The following is a 17693-nucleotide window of genomic DNA, read 5'->3' on the forward strand; positions in this document are numbered from 1 at the left end:
ATGTTAAATTCCCCCAGGATTGATTAAAATAATTTCCTTTTTTGGTGCTTTTTTTTGTTTTTCTTTCCTGAGGTAACACCAGGATGGATTTCACCAACAGAAGAACAACATAATGAGACACTGAGCTTTGCTTTCAGACATTGATTATGTCTGGTTAGATTATGCAAAATCAGCACTTCAGCTTGACTGCCTCTCTAATAACTACAGCACTTGGATTAAAAAAATATTTACACCGTCTCCATGTGCTTCACTGCCTGCAATTAAACCATGAGGGAAGCCACTGGCATGAAACGCACGCACTTGAAATAGCTTCATTCGCCATTCTCCATTTAAGTCTCTATTTTTTTAATGGTTGAGTCTTCGGGAGTTAAATAAGCCGGAGCCCGGCCAGGCCCAGCGCTCCGCCTGACGAACTCCCCTCAGCTGCCGCTTACCGCCAAACCGTCCGGCCTCCCGCGCGGACTCTGCCCCGTTGCTATGCTCGATGACGATCCTATCTCAATTTTTCTTATTGGCTGCTCTGCCGATGACGACATTTCCAAGGTCCCCTCTCCGTGATTGGTTTGCGAGAGAGCGCGGCGCGGTTTTGATTGGCGGCAGGGGAGAAGAGGGGAGCGGGATTGGTTGGGAGTGGAGAGGTGCGTGGTGCATTGTGGGGTGGCGGGCGCGCGTGGCGCGGGAGGGGCTCATGGCGGCCATCGGTGTCCACTTGGGTGCTACCTGTGCCTGTGCCGCTGTCTATAAGGTGAGGGGCTGAGGCGGGCTGGAGGCATGATGGCTGCTTGGGACGGCGAGGCGGGGCGGGGCGGTCCGGTCCTTGCCGTAGGTGGGGGCCCGTCTGCGGTCGTCTCCGTTCCCTCACGGCGGCGCGGGGCGGCCTTTAACGGAGTCATACAGAGAGTGACGCCCTGACGGGGCGCGAGATGCCCTGAGGGGCGGTTCACGAGTGGTGTTTCTGTCCACAGGATGGCCGGGCTGACGTGGTCGCCAATGACGCCGGGGACAGGGTCACTCCCGCGGTCGTTGCTTTCTCGGAAAGCGAGGAGGTGAAGCTTCCTTTCCTTTCCTTTCTGTGGTGGGGGTTTGGAGAGGAGGGGAGCTCTGCCTGTTGCTGACTTCTTTCTTTTTTAATTTATTTTTCATTTAGGTCGTTGGCTTAGCTGCAAAGCAAAGTAGAATAAGAAATATTTCAAACACTGTAGTGAAAGTAAAGCAGATTCTTGGGCGAAGGTAAGAGAACAGGTGTGAGAGGGGAAGTGAAAAGTTTAGTTTTCCCCTTTAAAGTTAGTCAATGAAACTAGTCTCAGCACTGATACTGAAGGCATTTTAATCTAGTGTGATAGTAGTGAAGTTTACCTGATATTGACAGAAGGGTATGTCATATGTTAAAAATTCACTTTATTATGAACTTCTTATTCTACACTTCATTCCAGGAGTAGAGAGATGCATAGTATTTTATGTCTGAATTTGTCGGCAAAAATAAAATTGTGACATGTACTAACAAGTTGCATATATGCAAGACTAAAACGTCATCTTGTTACCTGAATGTTTTCCTGTGGCTAAAATCCCCTATGGCTTTATTTGCATGAAACTTTGTATCATGTTTCTTAACAGTTGTGAAACACATTGAGTACTGCCTGTTGTGATTCTTCTGTTAGTGGAGCTGTGACAATTTGTGCTGGCAGTTACAGTGATACTAGAACTAAACTTGTTTGTTCAGGTCTAACATCAGAGATGCGACAAAACTTTTCAGTGAGAACCTAGCTGTGTGTTACAGCCCTTTCACTGAAAGGAGTTGACAAGATGATGTCCTTTCATATGTATTTCTTGGCGCTTTTCAGATGCATAGCTTAACATAGGTACTAGAGGATTAAGGATAGTCAGCTTATTGCTGTCATGTTATTTCAGTCAAGGCAACAAAAGTGCCATTAAAATATAATGATTATTTGTGATAGCAGGTTAAAACAATGTCTTGGGTTTTGTTTTCCCTTCTCACTAACTAGTAAATTTTTTTTCTATCATCAGTTTAGGGGAAGGGGATTTGAAAGATACCAGCAGTCAGAACTATTGGGTTTTCGTCTCCTGTATAAATGTACCTGCAGAGTGGAAACAGGAATTTTGGTTGAAGTATAGCTTCGTATACTGTAGATGTTATAAGGAATATCAGCAAGATGAATTTATGCAATTACCCTTGAGCATATGATTTATTTTTATATTTTGAATTTATCTGGACAGCTCTGGTGACCCACAGGCAGAGAAATATATTGCGGAAAGCAAATGTTTGGTGAGTATGATCTAGGTTTTTCTGTTCTCAGAATAACTTGTATCATTTTATACTGTTGTTCTTGGCATTGTTTGTGCCACAGCATGTTTGTGTTCTGTAGTGATCAGCTCTCATTATATGACATCCATTTGCTGCTGTATGGAATATTTCTCTTTTTATGGAGTAGAGAACTTCACCGTGTTCTGAGATCTGCCATCGTAATACAGTCCAACAGAAAAATTACATACATCTCTTGGTCATTCTCAAAAGGGATGATTCTTAATGTATTTGGGTAATAGCATTGTGGTGTTTCTTAGTGCTGGTAGAAGATGCTGAGGTTACAGCATCTTGTGATAAAAATGCTTAACCACTTGATTTTTATCTCAGTATTTAATTTGGATAATACTGTGCTCATTACAAGAAACCTTTTTGTAGAACAAGAGAGAAATTATCCTGGAAAATACATTCCTGAAGAAGGAACGAGTTTTTTTCTGGTTTTTGACTGTCTGTATTGACAGGCTTATGTAGATAGTTGTAATTTTTTTCTTATGGAATATAAGCAGGCAAGTACTTCTTATTCTGAACATTCTGTTTTTACTAAGGAAAACTTCTTAACAGAAAAAGGAAGTCTGGAGTCTTCGAGTCCATATGACTGTCACTGTCATGCCTGGATAATACGGGGTGGGGGGTGTGTGATCTTTGATAAGCATCTTGGAAGCATTTATTCTCTTGTAATAGAGGACTACCACAGAAAGTATTTACACAGTGTCACAAACGAGTAGTTTAGGCCACTTGAAGAATCACCACCAAAGATATTAGAAAGGAAATGATTTTAATACAAAGTTGTAAAAAGCACAACTTAACAGAATTCGATGGTAAGGTCCATTATATTACTTACAGAGAAGCATATAAGTAGAAATCCAGTTAGAATTGGGTTGGAATGATTTGATTATGGATTGGGGAAAATGATTTCCTGACACAGGGTCAGGAAAATCAAGTCAGAATTGGGTTGGTGTGATTTATATATGGATTAGGGAAAGAAGATGAGGAATGCCTTCCTGTTGAGTCACAAGGTTCAGAGCGGACCCTTTGCTTTCTAAACTCCCACTCGGAGGAGTCTGGAGGCAGCTGAATCCACTCCCAGATGCAGTCAATGATTTATGACTAAAGGAATTAAGTGCAGGAATCTTGATGTGATGGTTTAACGTACGATTTTTGTGTTTTCTGTAATTTTAGAATGGCAGCAACCTAATGTGGAATAGTAGTAATTAAATTCACTAACACTATTAAAGTAAATCAGAATATTAGATTATATGATTTTTCTAATAAAGCTTAACAACACGACAACTTAGTTAAGAACAAGATTCTCTAATTACACACAGATATAAATGTAGACATATAAAGAGAAATATGAAGATACATATGAAGATATACTTGTCTAAAAATTTGCCTTGAGTTCAGTGAAGTATGCCAAATGCCTTTGCATTTCTCAGTGGGCGAGGGTTGAGCCTCAAAGAGTGGGTGTTTCAGCCCAGGTCTCATGCTGGTCTTCAACGATGGTCTTCTGAACTTTGCCAACTTGAGAGTTCATGAGCTCTGAGGGGCATCCCACTTGGAGTGAGATGCTGGACGCAGCCCACTGCGGTCCAGGAGAGCTCAAAGGGCCTCACTGAGAACTGTTTGTAGGGTTGGGAGATGACTGACTTCAGGCATCAGTAAATTTCCATCCTTGCCACGATCATTTGCTGTTAATTGCTGGAGTTCTCAAAATTCCAGGGACACTGGTGCTGATCCATCCAAGTCACAATTAGACAAAATATGTTCCAGGGCTGTCAGGAGGATTAGTTACTCCCAGAACGGACAGTCCTGGGACAGTCAGTACCATTCCCTTAGCTGCGCAGGAGTGCTTGGCGCAGTCAAGGGGCAATTAATTGCCAAACTCATTGCACCAAGGCCAAGGCTTGATGAGACTTCAGGAGCAAGGGGGCGGGGGGGGGGCGGAAGTGCACCACCACACACAGTCCGATGGTTTTTACTTTGAACAGAAACTAAATTAAACATTACTTCTTGTTAATAACCAAATTACATCTCTAACAAAGGTATGTTGGTTTCGCTTACAGATAATTGAGAAGAATGGAAAACTTCAATATGAAATAGATAATAAATTTATTAACCCAGAAGATGTGGCAAAACTAATTTTCAGTAAAATGAAAGGTACGTAATAAGTAAAATCATAATATTTTAGTTTTTTTAGTTCTCATATTTTTAAGATGTGGTATATTGCTTTTTTGCTTTTAATCAACATTTTCTGCCTATGTTTATAAACAGAAACTGCTCAGTCTGCATTGGGTTCAGATGTAAATGACGTTGTTATCACTGTACCATTTGATTTTGGAGAGAATCAGAAAAATGCCCTTGGGTAAGAGGATTAAGATTTTTCTGTTATTTAACATGCCTAAAGCAGACTGGCTGGCAGATCAGCAGTGGGAGTTCTCCTGACGGACTTCAGCTTGTGACTATCAGTCAAGGCATTAGGATGCTATTTGAATTGTGAAAACGTGAAAGTAGGAGTTAAAAATCCTGACTTTAGAAACTTTTCAGGGAATTCACTGTTGTAACCAAAATGAAATTCTGAATCATCTGAAGTGAGAGGGAACTTTGGTATCATCATTTCAGATGTGTTATTTCTAGCGGCTCTTCAGTGTCTGCTTTGAAATGCAAATAGTTTCTCAGCCCTCTTCCATAATTTCCCATCCCTTCATACAACAATACTCACCAAGGCAAATGGTGTTAGAGGACTTTACTGAGGACTGTTTTATCAGAGAGCAGGTACAGAATACACACCAGTATTCTACTTGGAAGTGTAGCTGTAAAAGTTATTCCATATGAAAACATGAATAGACTTAAAGCTGTGCATAATTGGCAGCATCTATTTCTACTTGCTGGTATGTAGAAACCCTTTTGCTGGACTGTCATGAAATACTTAAAGCACAATTAAAGTTGGTCATAAAACATTGGTGAGCTGTGTATTTGCAGTATGTATAATGAAAGACTATTGCTTTGGCATACAAGTTTCAAAACAACTTCAAAGTGGAGGAAACAACTTGCAGGGCAATCCCAGGGTTACTGAAGTTTCAAGAAAACATGTAAAGAAAATGTTGGAGGTCAGGTGAGGCGACTTGATTTGGAAGTAAAAGCAATTTTCCTAGCATGATATCTGGTGAAATAATGTACCAAGAACTTTTAATGCCAGACATGAAGATAATTTACCAAGTTTGATTGAGGGTGGGGTTTTTCATCCTGTAGTTGAGGGGGGGGGTTTGCTGGTTTTTATGGGATATGTAGACTGATATATCAGTGTTTTCTTTGACAATGAGCACACAGCAGATCCAACTACCTGAAGAACACAGTAGCAACAGAACTTCTTGGTGCCTTTCTTTTCCAGTCACCTTGGTTTGTTAATACCATGCTGTAACTAAGTTCTGAGTTGATGGCATATGTAGTTCGGATTAAATCTTAATAGTGTGCATGACTCTAGTGAAATCGTTCAGGCGTAACAGCTTTTCATTTTACTTTATCACAGGGAAGCAGCTGCAGCTGCTGGATTTAATGTTATGAGATTAATTCATGAACCGTCTGCTGCTCTCCTGGCTTATGGAATTGGCCAAGATTCACCCACTGGGAAAAGGTAAAATCCTAATATTTTACTTCAATGTAAGCTGCTGTACTTAAACCTGAGAAAACTGAAATGAGGGAATGCTGTGTTGCCTTAGCTGTCAATACAAAATTAATGATTTGAAGCTTGTTTTTCTTTTTTGTCTCAATAAAGCCAATAACAATTTAGAAGTTGTAATCCATAGCGTTTTAAATCCCTTTGCTCTGGATTTTGTTTTTTAGAATTGTCTTTAAAGATTTGTCCCCAGACTCTGTCTTGCTCTTTCATGAGCTGATTGGATTGAAGAAAAATGCATCCCTTCTTAAATAGATTTTGGCATAGCTGTTTTTTAGCTGGGGGAGATGACGTCATTTTACATACATTAGAAGAACTAAAGTCGAGTTCCTGGGTTCAGTAGGTGCATTGGTTTTCCCGTATGAATATTCAGCCAATACACAAGATTTTCAAAACAGGAAAGAGTACTGTCACTGCAAACAGATGTCTTTTTCCTTGTTGGTTGGTATTTTTTACCCTTCTCATATAACTCTTGCCTATAATCTTGAATGCAATGTTCAATTCTCAGTTGTGTTGTAGGAAAAACATTGCCTGGTCTCACTGTATGAAATGGACTAATTTTGTTCTTTAGGGAACATTGTCAAGTAGTCAGTGGTACTAAGATACTTAAATGCAACCCCCTCCCCCGAATCAAAATTCTCTTGACAAAACTGATAAAAACTGCAATACATATATGGTCATCATCTTTTTAGAAAGTGTGTCAAAGTAAATGTAGGTTTAGATGCTTATTAATACTACTGTCTTTTTTTTTTAACATGGCAGCAATGTGTTGGTTTATAAACTTGGTGGAACATCGCTTTCTATCACAGTCATAGAAGTAAACAGTGGAATATATCGTGTACTTGCTACAAACACAGATGATAGCATTGGGGGAGTTTGCTTCACAGAAGCTCTAGCACAACACTTAGCGTCTGAATTTCAGAGGTAGGTTTTGCATTCCAAGCATGTTGCCATTAGGACAGGAACTTTGTTATCTGATGCTTGCTTTCAGAAAAAAAAAAATCCTATTAGGTTGTTGGATCTAGCAGACTGTCTGCAGGTGAAATGGCTCAAAGAAAGATATTAAAGGAATGGTCAGTTGTTGGGGGCCAAGGAGGAAGACTGGGAAATACTTGGGTTTGGATAGATGGTGCCTGAAAACAGTGTTGAACTGTGAGGGCTCAGCTATGAACTGTTCTGTGTTTTGGGTGATGTATATGACTATTCCTTTCAGTCACAAGCTTTTGGGGTGGTAGGGAATTCACCTGTGTGGGGTTTGTTTGTTTTTCTTGTTGGCGTGAAGGACCGTGGCAGGGCTTGGGTCATCATACTGAAGCCTGTATGACAGAGCATTCTGTGACGAACAGAAATGAAATGCTTTACCATTGGTGCTAGTGATCTTGAGGTGGCTAGTTGTGCACTATCACAGGAGGAGACTGTTTGGATGAAACATACTATTCTGTTGACATGTCTAATGTTCAGTGTTCTATTTCTTCTTAATCTGTGCTTAAAACTAGTTTACTTGCAGGCCTTTTCTTGCTGTTCCTTGTAGTCACTTACAGGATTTGTTCATCTGGGAAACTGTTCGCAAATACTTAAATCTGTATGATTAAAAACTACTGCCCGAGTTCAGGGTGCCTCTACACAGTGTTCTTCAGTTGAAATTGAACTAGACACTTTTATTCTCTGCGAGCTTTCAGTAGTGGCATTGTAGATAATACTGAAATGCCTGTTAAAAAACAAGAAGTTCAATAGCTTTAACCTGGCTTGCTTTTTAGAAAGTTAGTGGTATCGTTCAAATGCCTGCCTTCCTAAACTGATACATCTTTTTTTTTTTTTTCTTTTAAATATAGGTCTTGTAAACATGATATTAGAGGAAATCCCAGAGCCATGATGAAGTTAATGAACAGTGCTGATGTTGCAAAGCACTCGTTATCAACCCTGGGAAGTGCAAACTGTTTTGTAGATTCATTGTATGATGGATTGGATTTTGATTGTAATGTGTCCAGGTAAAGCAAATCTTGAAGCTACTGCTTCTGTATAAAACTCTGCATGAAATCTCTCCACTTGGTATTTAGGATGTTCAAGAAGCTTTGATTTTTGGTGGCATTAATTTTAGAAACAGAAGTAAGACAGAAGACCAGCTTGCTTTGTTTCATATTGATGGTCTGTTATGACGTGATCTGTAGTAGTTAGGGTAGTAACGCTAGCAATGTTGCCCTAATGGTTAGAAAGTAAAGTGTGAAAAGGCACAGGGAGACCCCATCTTTGGAATCTGGTTGTTGATGAAAGAGGAATAGATACTGTAATTACTTGAGGTGATAGGGGGTTCCCTCCATTATTGTTTTTGTTGTTGGTTTTTCCTTAAAGAAAATAAGGAAGACTCTCTCCAGTGAGACCCCTCTGCAGTGCTGCGTCCAGCTCTGGAGCCCTCAGCACAGGAGAGACATGGACCTGCTGGAGCAGGGCCAGAGGAGGCCACAAAACTGATCAGAGGGCTGGAAAACCTCTGTTGTGAGGACAGGCTGAGAATTGGGGTTGTTCAGCCTGGAGAAAGCTCTGGGGAGACCTTCTTGCAGCCTACCAGGACTGAAAGGGGCTTATGAGAAAGATGGGGACAGACTACTTAGCAGGGCTTGTTGTGCTATGATGAGGGGTAATGGTTTTAAACTAAAAGAGGGTACATTTAGACTAGATTTAAGGAAGACATTTTTTACGATGATGCCCAGAGGTGGTAGATGCTGCATCCCTGGAAGTGTTCAAAACCAGGTTGGATGGGGCTCCAAGCACCCTGGCCTAGTGGAAGGTCCTTCTGCCCATGGCAGGGGAGTAGGAACTAGATGACCTTTTAAGGTCCCTTCCAACCCAAACCATTCTGTGATTCTATGATTTCTTATTGAGATCTTTAGCTAATTTTGATTGCTCTTCCAGTCAGCAGCAGCTTTAGCAAAATGAAATAGACTTTTCAATTCCAGAACTGTGCATCCAGTGCTACAGCAGTTGGATCTGGTAAAATGAGGTACAGTATGTTTGCAAGCATGAGAAGCAATACTGTATAACTTGTTTGGCTCAGTTTTGTATAGGGATGCTAGTCCTGTGGACTACTGTTGTACAATTTGACTTGCTGTATTTGTAACAGAGTAAAACTTCCTTTTCAGGCTTGAAAGAGCCTGAAGCAAGCACAAGTTTGTCTTTCGATTTGCTTAAGTATCTACGCCTTGTGTGCAAATCAGGATGCAGCTTGATTTGCCTCTGAAAATTCAAAAGACATATTTGAGTCTTTGTCTCCATTTTAAAGGTGATGGAACAGTTGCAGTATTTTTTTCCTTCTTTTTTTTCACATACGAGTCCAGACAACAATACTGGTATTTCTCTAGAGTACACTGAAGAAGAATGTGCATTCAATGTAGGTGTTAATGATGGAATCAATAACAGATATTTTCTCAACAAAAAATAATTTATTTTAGATTAATAATAGAGAAACAAGATATTTGGTTTTAAATTCACTTGGTATCAGGTGTACTAGAGAACCAAACTATATTCTAAAAATTATTGTTCTTCCATTTCAGATATTTGTCTCTAATGGATGAGATGGCGCTTCTTGAATTTTTGTTTTATTTTCTCCTAGGGCCAGGTTTGAACTTATCTGTTCTTCACTCTTTAGTAAATGTGTAGAAGCAATTAAAAAGCTCTTGCAGCAAGTTGGATTTACAGCAGATGATATTAATAAGGTAATAATAGAAATCACTTGTCTGTCGTATGCTTTATAACTCCACAAGAAGAATATTTATGGACCCTGTTCTCCTCACAGACTGAGATTATTTCATGATGTGTTTAAGCATTTTTGGCTCAGATACAACAGAGTGTGTAGACTCAATCTTTAAAGCTCCTGTCTTTGCTTTGATTTCTGTTACTTGAAGTATAGAGTCAGAGGCAACGATGTGTTTTTACTGCTGCATATTGAGTAAATGGCAGAGGATTTGTCTGTTTGGTGTGTTTGTGTAACTCTGGGTAGAGCCAAGGAGTACCTTCTTTAAGTTTACTACATAGACTTTATTCTGCCTTCACTGAGTTTTGGGTGGGCTTTGCTGACAATTCTGAAGAAAGCCCAAGTTTCAACTGAACAAATGACTTAGTGTCTACTTGGTGCCTGTGCTCTTCCTTGTTAGCTTAGGAACACATTGGATGCCAAAGCATAGAGGGTTTTAATGCCAAAGACGGTGAGTAAAGCAGGAAATGTTACTAGTTTCATTCAAGTGTCTTTTCTGTAAGAGTAACATCATGTCAACTCCTGTGTACCTGTGTGTGGCAAATAGTGCTGCATTTAGTGCTGGTGGAATTGGCACATAAATTCCGCAGCAAAGTTAGCTGGCACTTTCAATGATACTTGATGCTATTTCAGACTCTTAATTTGTGTTTGTTGTGTTAGATCTGAGTTTCTGATCTGGTAGGATAACGAAGTATTCCAGGTCATCGTTCAAAGAATGTCTTTTGTTTTCTGGTGGCAGTATTTTTTTAAGTGGCCCAATATGCTGTCCTCTCAGGCCTTAATGCTTTGGGGTGGGAAGGACACTTTAAAAATAAATGAACCTGATACACAGCTCTTAAGTTATGCTTTACACGATGAAAAATGGGAATTAGCTTTGTTTCCAGGTCTGGTTGATCTCAACGAAGTTACTGTAATAAGAGAAGGGTTTTAAAGGTGTTTCTTGCACAAAATCAAGTGACACAAAGTCCAGTAAGTGGCAGCTGCTTATCAGTGACATCCCTCAGGATTTGATACTGGTGCTAATGCCATTTAATGTCTCTTATTAATAAACACAGGTGATGGGGTAGCATGTACTCTCAGCAAGTGTGCGGACAGTACCAAAACGAGGGGAGCAATCAATACCACTGTAGGTCAAGGCTGCTATTCAGGGGGATTGAAAAAGGTGAGAGAAATGTATGGATGTTGGGGTTTAGCCCCAGCCAGCCACTAAGCCCCACGCAGCCGCTCGCTCACTCCCCCACAGTGGGACCGGGGAGAGAATTGGAAGAGTAAAAGTGAGAAAACTCGTGGTTTGAGATAAAGACAGTTTAATAAGGAAAGCAAAAGCCGCGCACGCAAGCAAAGCAACACAAGGAATCCATTCCCCACTCCCCATGGGCAGGCAGGGGTTCAGCCATCTCCAGGGAAGCAGGGCTCCATCACGTGTAATGGTTTCTTGGGAAGACAGACACCATCACTCCGAACGTCCCTCCACCCCTTCCTTCTTCTTCCCCCAGCTTTATATACTGAGCATGACGTCATATGGTATGGAATATCTCTTTGGCCAGCCTGGGTCAGCTGTCCTGGCTGTGTCCCCTCCCAGCTTCCCGGGCACCCTCAGCCTTCTTGCTGGCAGGCCAGCATGAGAAGCTGGACTGTCCTTGACTACTTAGCAACAACTCAAAACATCAGCATGTTATCAGCATTTTCTCATCCCAAATCCAAAACATAGCCTCACACCAGCTTCTGTGAAGAAAATTAACTCTACCCTGGCTGAAACCAGGACAATGGAGAAGAACATCACTAAGATCAACAAAGGCGAGTGCAGAGCCTGGGATGGAATAATCTCATACAACAGGAAAGTGGTAGCTAGAAAGCAGCTTTGCAGGAAAAGACGGGGGGGTTCTAATAGACAGTAAGTTTAATAGCAGTCAGTGGAGCGCTTCTGCAGCAAAGGTGGCCAGTTGCATGCTGGACTGTCATAGCAAGGGTGTAGGAAAGTGTGTGTTTCCCTCTTTGGCACTTGGACAGGGTGTCTAAGTACAATCTCATCATTTTTGGGCTTCATGGGAGATGAAAGGTACTGACCTACTGGAGCCTGTCCTGTTGGAGGGCTACTGAGGTGGTTTGGGGCTGGAGCAAGTGATGTGCAGATGTCAAGAGAGCTGGGTTTGCTCACCCGTAAGCAGCGGAGGCTCAGGGGAGACTAGTGATGCCTGCAGTTACCTAATAGGAAGGCAAATACGAGGCAAAGCCTATAGGTGTGTGATGGAAGGGGGAGTGGCAAGCAGCACAAGTTACAACATGGGGGAATTGTGGATACCAAGAAAACCATTTGTGGTGTGAGGGGTGATCAAACACTGAAAGAGGGGCCCACAGAGCCTGTGGGATCTGTATCCATGGAGATAAGGTCCTGAGCAGCCTGTTGTAACTGGACCTGTTCTGGGCAGGAGGTTTGGATTACCTGAACTCTGGAGGTCCCATCGAACCTGACATTATTTTATGATTAGTTCCTCAATTTTTAAAATGTTACTTCATCTAGCTGATGCTTACTGTAAGAAACACTTTTTCAAGATACCATTTCAAACTTGCAAGCTAGTTCCTTTAATTTCAAATACAAAAGTAATAGAAGTCAAGCAAAGATGGCATGGATTTTTTTATCTGTTTGTTTTTAACAAGATGATAAAATAGCCCAGAGCAGTTTGCATTTCTGTATTGCAGGTTGTGACCTGTCTCTCTTATCTGTCAGAAGAAAGATTTGAAATCATTAAGGCATGTTTTCCAGGTAGTTCTGTGTGGTGGGTCTGCTCGAATCCCAAAGCTACAGCAGCTGATCAAAGACATTTTCCCCACTGTGGAATTACTGAATTCAATTCCTCCAGATGAAGTTATTCCTATTGGTGCAGCCACAGAAGCAGGAATTCTGCTAGGGAAAGAGAATCCTTTGTTAGAAGAAGCAGCACTCTTTATTGAGTGTTCTGCCAAAGATATTCTTCTTAAGGTAAGGCTAAAATTATTTAACTTGGAATATTTTACTGCTGCAGTGAATATACAGCACTGCTTATGCATGATTGATGTTAGAGAAACAGTATTGTTTTATTATTAGTTCTACAGATTGGCTGTAGATCAGCAGTAAGTGGTAACTTAGGTTTATTGACAAAAAATTGACATAAAAACTACTTGATTTTTAAGGGGAGATAGATTGTGTCATTGCTGTGTTGTAATAGATGGACTTTTTCATTTATTTGTAGGAATGTTTGTTTTTTTTTTACTTGCTGTGATGGTAAATGTTGCAGAGAGAATGAAGTTTGGATTTCTTTTCTCACGGAGCACTGTTGTAATGCTTCCAGCTCACTAAAGTACCTAGAGAAAGGCATGAACTTTTTTTTTCTTTTTAAAGGGAATAGACGAGTCAGGGGCTGACAAATTCACAGTGCTATTTCCATCAGGGACGCCATTACCAGCTCGAAGGCAGCACAGCTTGCATGCTCCTGGAAACACTTCTTCTGTATGCCTTGAACTATACGAGTCATTGGGGAAAAGTCCCATGAATGAAGAAGGTAAATTTGCACAGGTAAATATATACATATTCATATGCACTTTTAATATCAACCACTTGGAAATCAAGTGGATCTGGGGTGGGGTGGGGGGGGAGGGCGAGAAATTAAAACCAAAACCAATCCCACCTCTATAAAAACTCCTTACTACCAAATTAGAATGACATGCATCTCTTTGGAAATAGTTTTTAAACATTCTTCTGTAAATGTGTTATGAAGTATTGAAGGACTTTCTAAAGAAATTGAAGTTTCCCTTCTGAATTTCGAAATGGCTGGAAGGGTTTAACACTTGGTACTACAGTAGGAGGCTCACATGGGATAAGATTATTCCAGTAGTGCACAGATCTCCAACATTTCAGAAGTAAAACTGCTGGAGGTAATGATATAGCTAGTGTATGTATGGCTGATTACTTTTTGAGCTTCCTAGATTGGACAGGATCTTGGTATGAAATACCACATTTGATTTTTTTCACAGTGGTAAGATGATATGATGAAATCCTTACGTGATATAAAGATACTACTTGGGAGTCAACCTATTGGGAGAACGTAGCCTGTTTGAAAGAGTAGTGATGTGCTTACCCTCAGTGGCCTTAAAGCATCAGGGAGGGGGCAGATGTGGCTGAAATGGATAAAATACTTGAAAATTGTTATTCCACCTTAGTCCTACCCAAAGAACTTTATGGGGATAGGGAAAGGATGTTACCTGATCATTACAGAACTGATGCTAAGTAAAGGAACATTCTTAGCTCTTACTGTAGTCTGTGGGAGTTGTAGCACTCCAGCTGTCTTAGTGATAGACCCTAAACGAAAATCACCGAAACAGTAATGCAAATAGCTAAAAATACATATATTTGCAGTACAGATGAATGAAGTCCACCAGGGCATGCTTTGATGTTGAATTATTAGTATATGACATGCTAAAGGTAATTAATTGCACACGTTATCTATTGTGTCACTTCAATTAAACGGCTGTGCAAGTATTTAGAGAACTTTATAATTTAAAATCTTTTTTTTAAATAGATTGTACTCCAGGATTTAGAGAAAAAGGAGGATGGCCTACATGATATACTAACTGTTCTCACTATGAAAAGGTACCCAAAATATTTATTGTTCTGCTGTTTAACTTGTGATGTCACACTTCTGACAGGCAGTCTGTTCTCCTGTTACAGGATGTTTAATGTTGTATTGAGAAATTTCAGCATTTCATTGCTTATAGGGCAGTGTCCTAGCAGGGGTAAATTCTGTAGGAATGTAGTTTTTATGCGGTACCTTCTGTGGTTTCATTGTTTGACTCCTAAAGAAATAAAACTTAATGCATTTTATACAGATGATTTTAGCAACTTTTGAACTGTTGATCAGTTTAACCATGCTTGAGAGCAGTCAGGATCCCAGATTTCTTGTGGAAGGGGGTCAGGTAGTTCTGTTGAATGTTCACACTCTTGGGGAAAGCTGAAGTAGAATCTGTCTTTATTAGTTGCTAAAGAATCTGTGAAGGACTTCTCATGTGCAGCATTTGTGATGAAAACCTCCGCCTCTGTCCTTTCAGAGACAGGATTGTTACGCATGAGAAACAATGCCACAGAAAATCAGGCTTCGTAAAGCTACTTCTTACAGAATTACTTGTGTATTATGGGAAAACTTGGAAGTGTCTTATGGCGAGGTGGGCAGTGGGTAAGACATGATATTGAAGAAATTTCTGTGACTTTCTTAGGTCTTAGTAGGAGTGCTTGGGCTCATTTGAAATAGTCTAAATAGTTTATAAAGATATCGGAAGATGGAATTCTAAGTAGTCAAAACATGTTTGTCTTCTGAGGTCTGTCCTGAAGTTCATATTGCTTTTCTAAATAATATGGAAGTTGTCTAGATGCTGCTGAAAAACTAAATCCCTGCTTGCTATTTGAGTTCAAAATACTTCATTTTCTTATGTTAACTATCAGGTGCATAAACAGACTTCACCCAAAACACCTTGTTAGTCATACAGAGATTTGCACTTAGCATTGATAAGAAAAACATCTTGGGGGTTATATATGCAATTGTGTAGTGCTGAAAACCTGCATTACTTTAAATATTACTAAAAAAACATTTAGATTAAAAAGATGAGGGAAAGTTCACTAGAACACATCTATTTCTGTCTGAATATTATGTGTGACTGTTGTATGAAGTAGGATTCAATATTGCCTCTAATTCTTGGATTTTGACAATTAAGGTTTTCTTCCTTGAAGGAGATCCTTGGTATTTTAAGACTACTTCTACTTCTTAAAAGTCAAGTTCTTATGCTTTGAGAAGACATGCTTATCTGTTGGTTGCTGATACTCAGTTCTCAAAATGAATGTTTTTGAATAATACTACTGCATATTCCATTTATAAACTTGTACTAAATAAACTTTGTTACAATATTTGAACATGTTCCTGAATCTGTTCCACTCTACGTAGAGAAGATGCGTGCTTTAACGGAGAGCAAGAAGTGCGTACCTAAATACTCAATAAACTAAACTAAATTTTATAAATCAGTTCGATCTGTGTTGAAGCATGTTCTTCCCTGGATATATTGATGCTCATCTTTCTTCCCTCAGTCTGCCTGAAGACTATTGTTTATCCTCTCCAGAACATGCAGCAACATACTAAGTGTTTTGTTGATCATCCTAAACATACTTTTCTCTTTCACCTAGGGATGGGTCCTTGCATGTTACCTGCACAGATCAAGATACTGGAAAGTGTGAAATCATCACTGTGGAAGTGGCATCATAGTCTCTTTTGAAAGGCAACATTTTTATAAGTTGATTTTTTTTTTTTTGTCTCTTGTTGGCTTTTCTGCCAAAGTGGTGACTCTCTCAGCGATGTCTTTAATGATTCTTTGAGGACTGTAATAAACTGAAGTAAAACATTAATTTGCCACCAAGTCTGTTTGGTGTGGAAAGCATGGTGCAACATGTAAATCAAGACTGGTAGACAGCAGAGCATTCAGTTATCCTGTTTTAAAAAATGCAAAGTGCAAATCCTCATGCCTGTGGTTCAGCAACAAGCATATTAAATAGCCTAAAGACGTTTTGGTTTTTTTCTTGGACTAATCAGGTTGTGTACTCATTCAGCCACTACATCTGTGGCTTCAACAGCATAGCATTGAACCAGCAAAGAGCTAGACTGGTGAAAATCCACTCTCTAATAACTATACCAAATTGTACTGAAATCCTCTATGATCTTGATACTGCCTGGAATGGTGGTGATCCCTGTTTGTGCTGGCCTCTTGAGTGGTATTTGTTTTCTTTCTGGACTTGCTGTAAGAAGGTTTTGTGGTGTTACACACATTTTTCAGGTAACATTACATGTGCTTATTTATGTATTATTAATAAAATATGATTTTTATGCAGATCCTAGCATCCTCCATTCTGTGTGGCACTGTTCTAATCTGTATGTCGTTATATATTTGGATATAAACTGGCTGCTCTTTTCATTTTAGGTAGGGGAGTAGTAAGAAGGAGACAGAGCAGGCAAGTCTAGTTACAAGATTTGGGGGTCTTGGCCTAATGTGCAGTTAAGGGGCAACAGTTCAGCCCTGAGGGCTAGGTGTTGTCTTGCAAAATATTCAAAGTGACACAGTAAACCCTCAAAATTAGAGATGGAAGCTAGAGCAAGGGACAGCCATCTGCATTTGAAGAGACCTCTGTTTAATCACCTGTTTTTCTCCAGGCTTCCCAAATTATCTTGTGTTTGCAGAACATGTATTTCAATATTCTTCCTACCTTGCAAAAGCAATAGATACTGCATGTAAGATATAAATCTTACTCCATTCCAAACACATCTGTACGGTGTGGCTTGCCAGCCTGGACGGCGGGGCTTGAAGCCGTGAGGCTGCCCTGAGTGGCCAAAGTGCTGGGAAAATTCTGCCTCTCTGGTCCCTGCATCTTTGACTTCTGGAAAATAAGTGAAGAGTTCAGCAGTTCCTGTGTGAAAACTTCTAAAAGGGGACTTGGAAAACCCAAAGTCTGGTGGAGTCCCACAGCCCTTACAAACACAAGAGACGTCTGTGTTTACGAGGGCCTAGGCAGCTGCCAGGGACATTCTCTGGTGGGCTACAGAACCAGCCGGGGGTTATGGGGCTTGGGGCTGCTAACAGGAACCACTTCTTCTGAGAGGTGGGCTGCCATGAGAGTAACTATCTTTTAAAAAGTGCCTGAAACCTTTCTTTGTGGTTCTTGCCTTCAGCTCCGCCGCTGGCAGGGCGCCGTGGAAGTCCGCCCGCCGCCTTGCGCTTCCCGGGCGCTGCCACCGTAGCTGTGCTATGAAAGGACAAAGCGAGCTCGCTGTAACTGCTTCTCGCCTCTCGGCCACCTTCCTCGCAGCGCCGCTCCCGCAGGGGACGGACGCCCCTCACGGCGGGGCTGATGCCGGCTGCCCCGCGCTGAGGCGGCCGCTGCC

General features: G+C 40.7%; 1 protein-coding gene across 1 annotated transcript; it reads left to right on the forward strand.

The window, feature by feature from the left end:
- Nucleotides 1-688: 688 nt before the first annotated feature.
- HSPA14 (heat shock protein family A (Hsp70) member 14) lies at nt 689-16582 on the forward strand (the record flags this gene model as incomplete). The annotated part of the gene is made up of 14 exons (XM_081996439.1): nt 689-745; nt 966-1046; nt 1148-1230; nt 2236-2284; nt 4384-4477; nt 4592-4682; nt 5847-5951; nt 6756-6917; nt 7826-7981; nt 9601-9703; nt 12506-12721; nt 13121-13294; nt 14298-14368; nt 15947-16582. The coding sequence occupies 14 exons, from the start codon at nt 689-691 to the stop codon at nt 16023-16025; spliced, it is 1521 nt and encodes a 506-aa protein (XP_081852565.1). The 3' UTR covers nt 16026-16582.
- Nucleotides 16583-17693: the final 1111 nt, after the last annotated feature.

The sequence above is a fragment of the Phaethon aethereus genome (assembly GCF_964289735.1).
Source record: "Phaethon aethereus genome assembly, chromosome: 1".
Classification (NCBI taxonomy): domain Eukaryota; kingdom Metazoa; phylum Chordata; class Aves; order Phaethontiformes; family Phaethontidae; genus Phaethon; species Phaethon aethereus.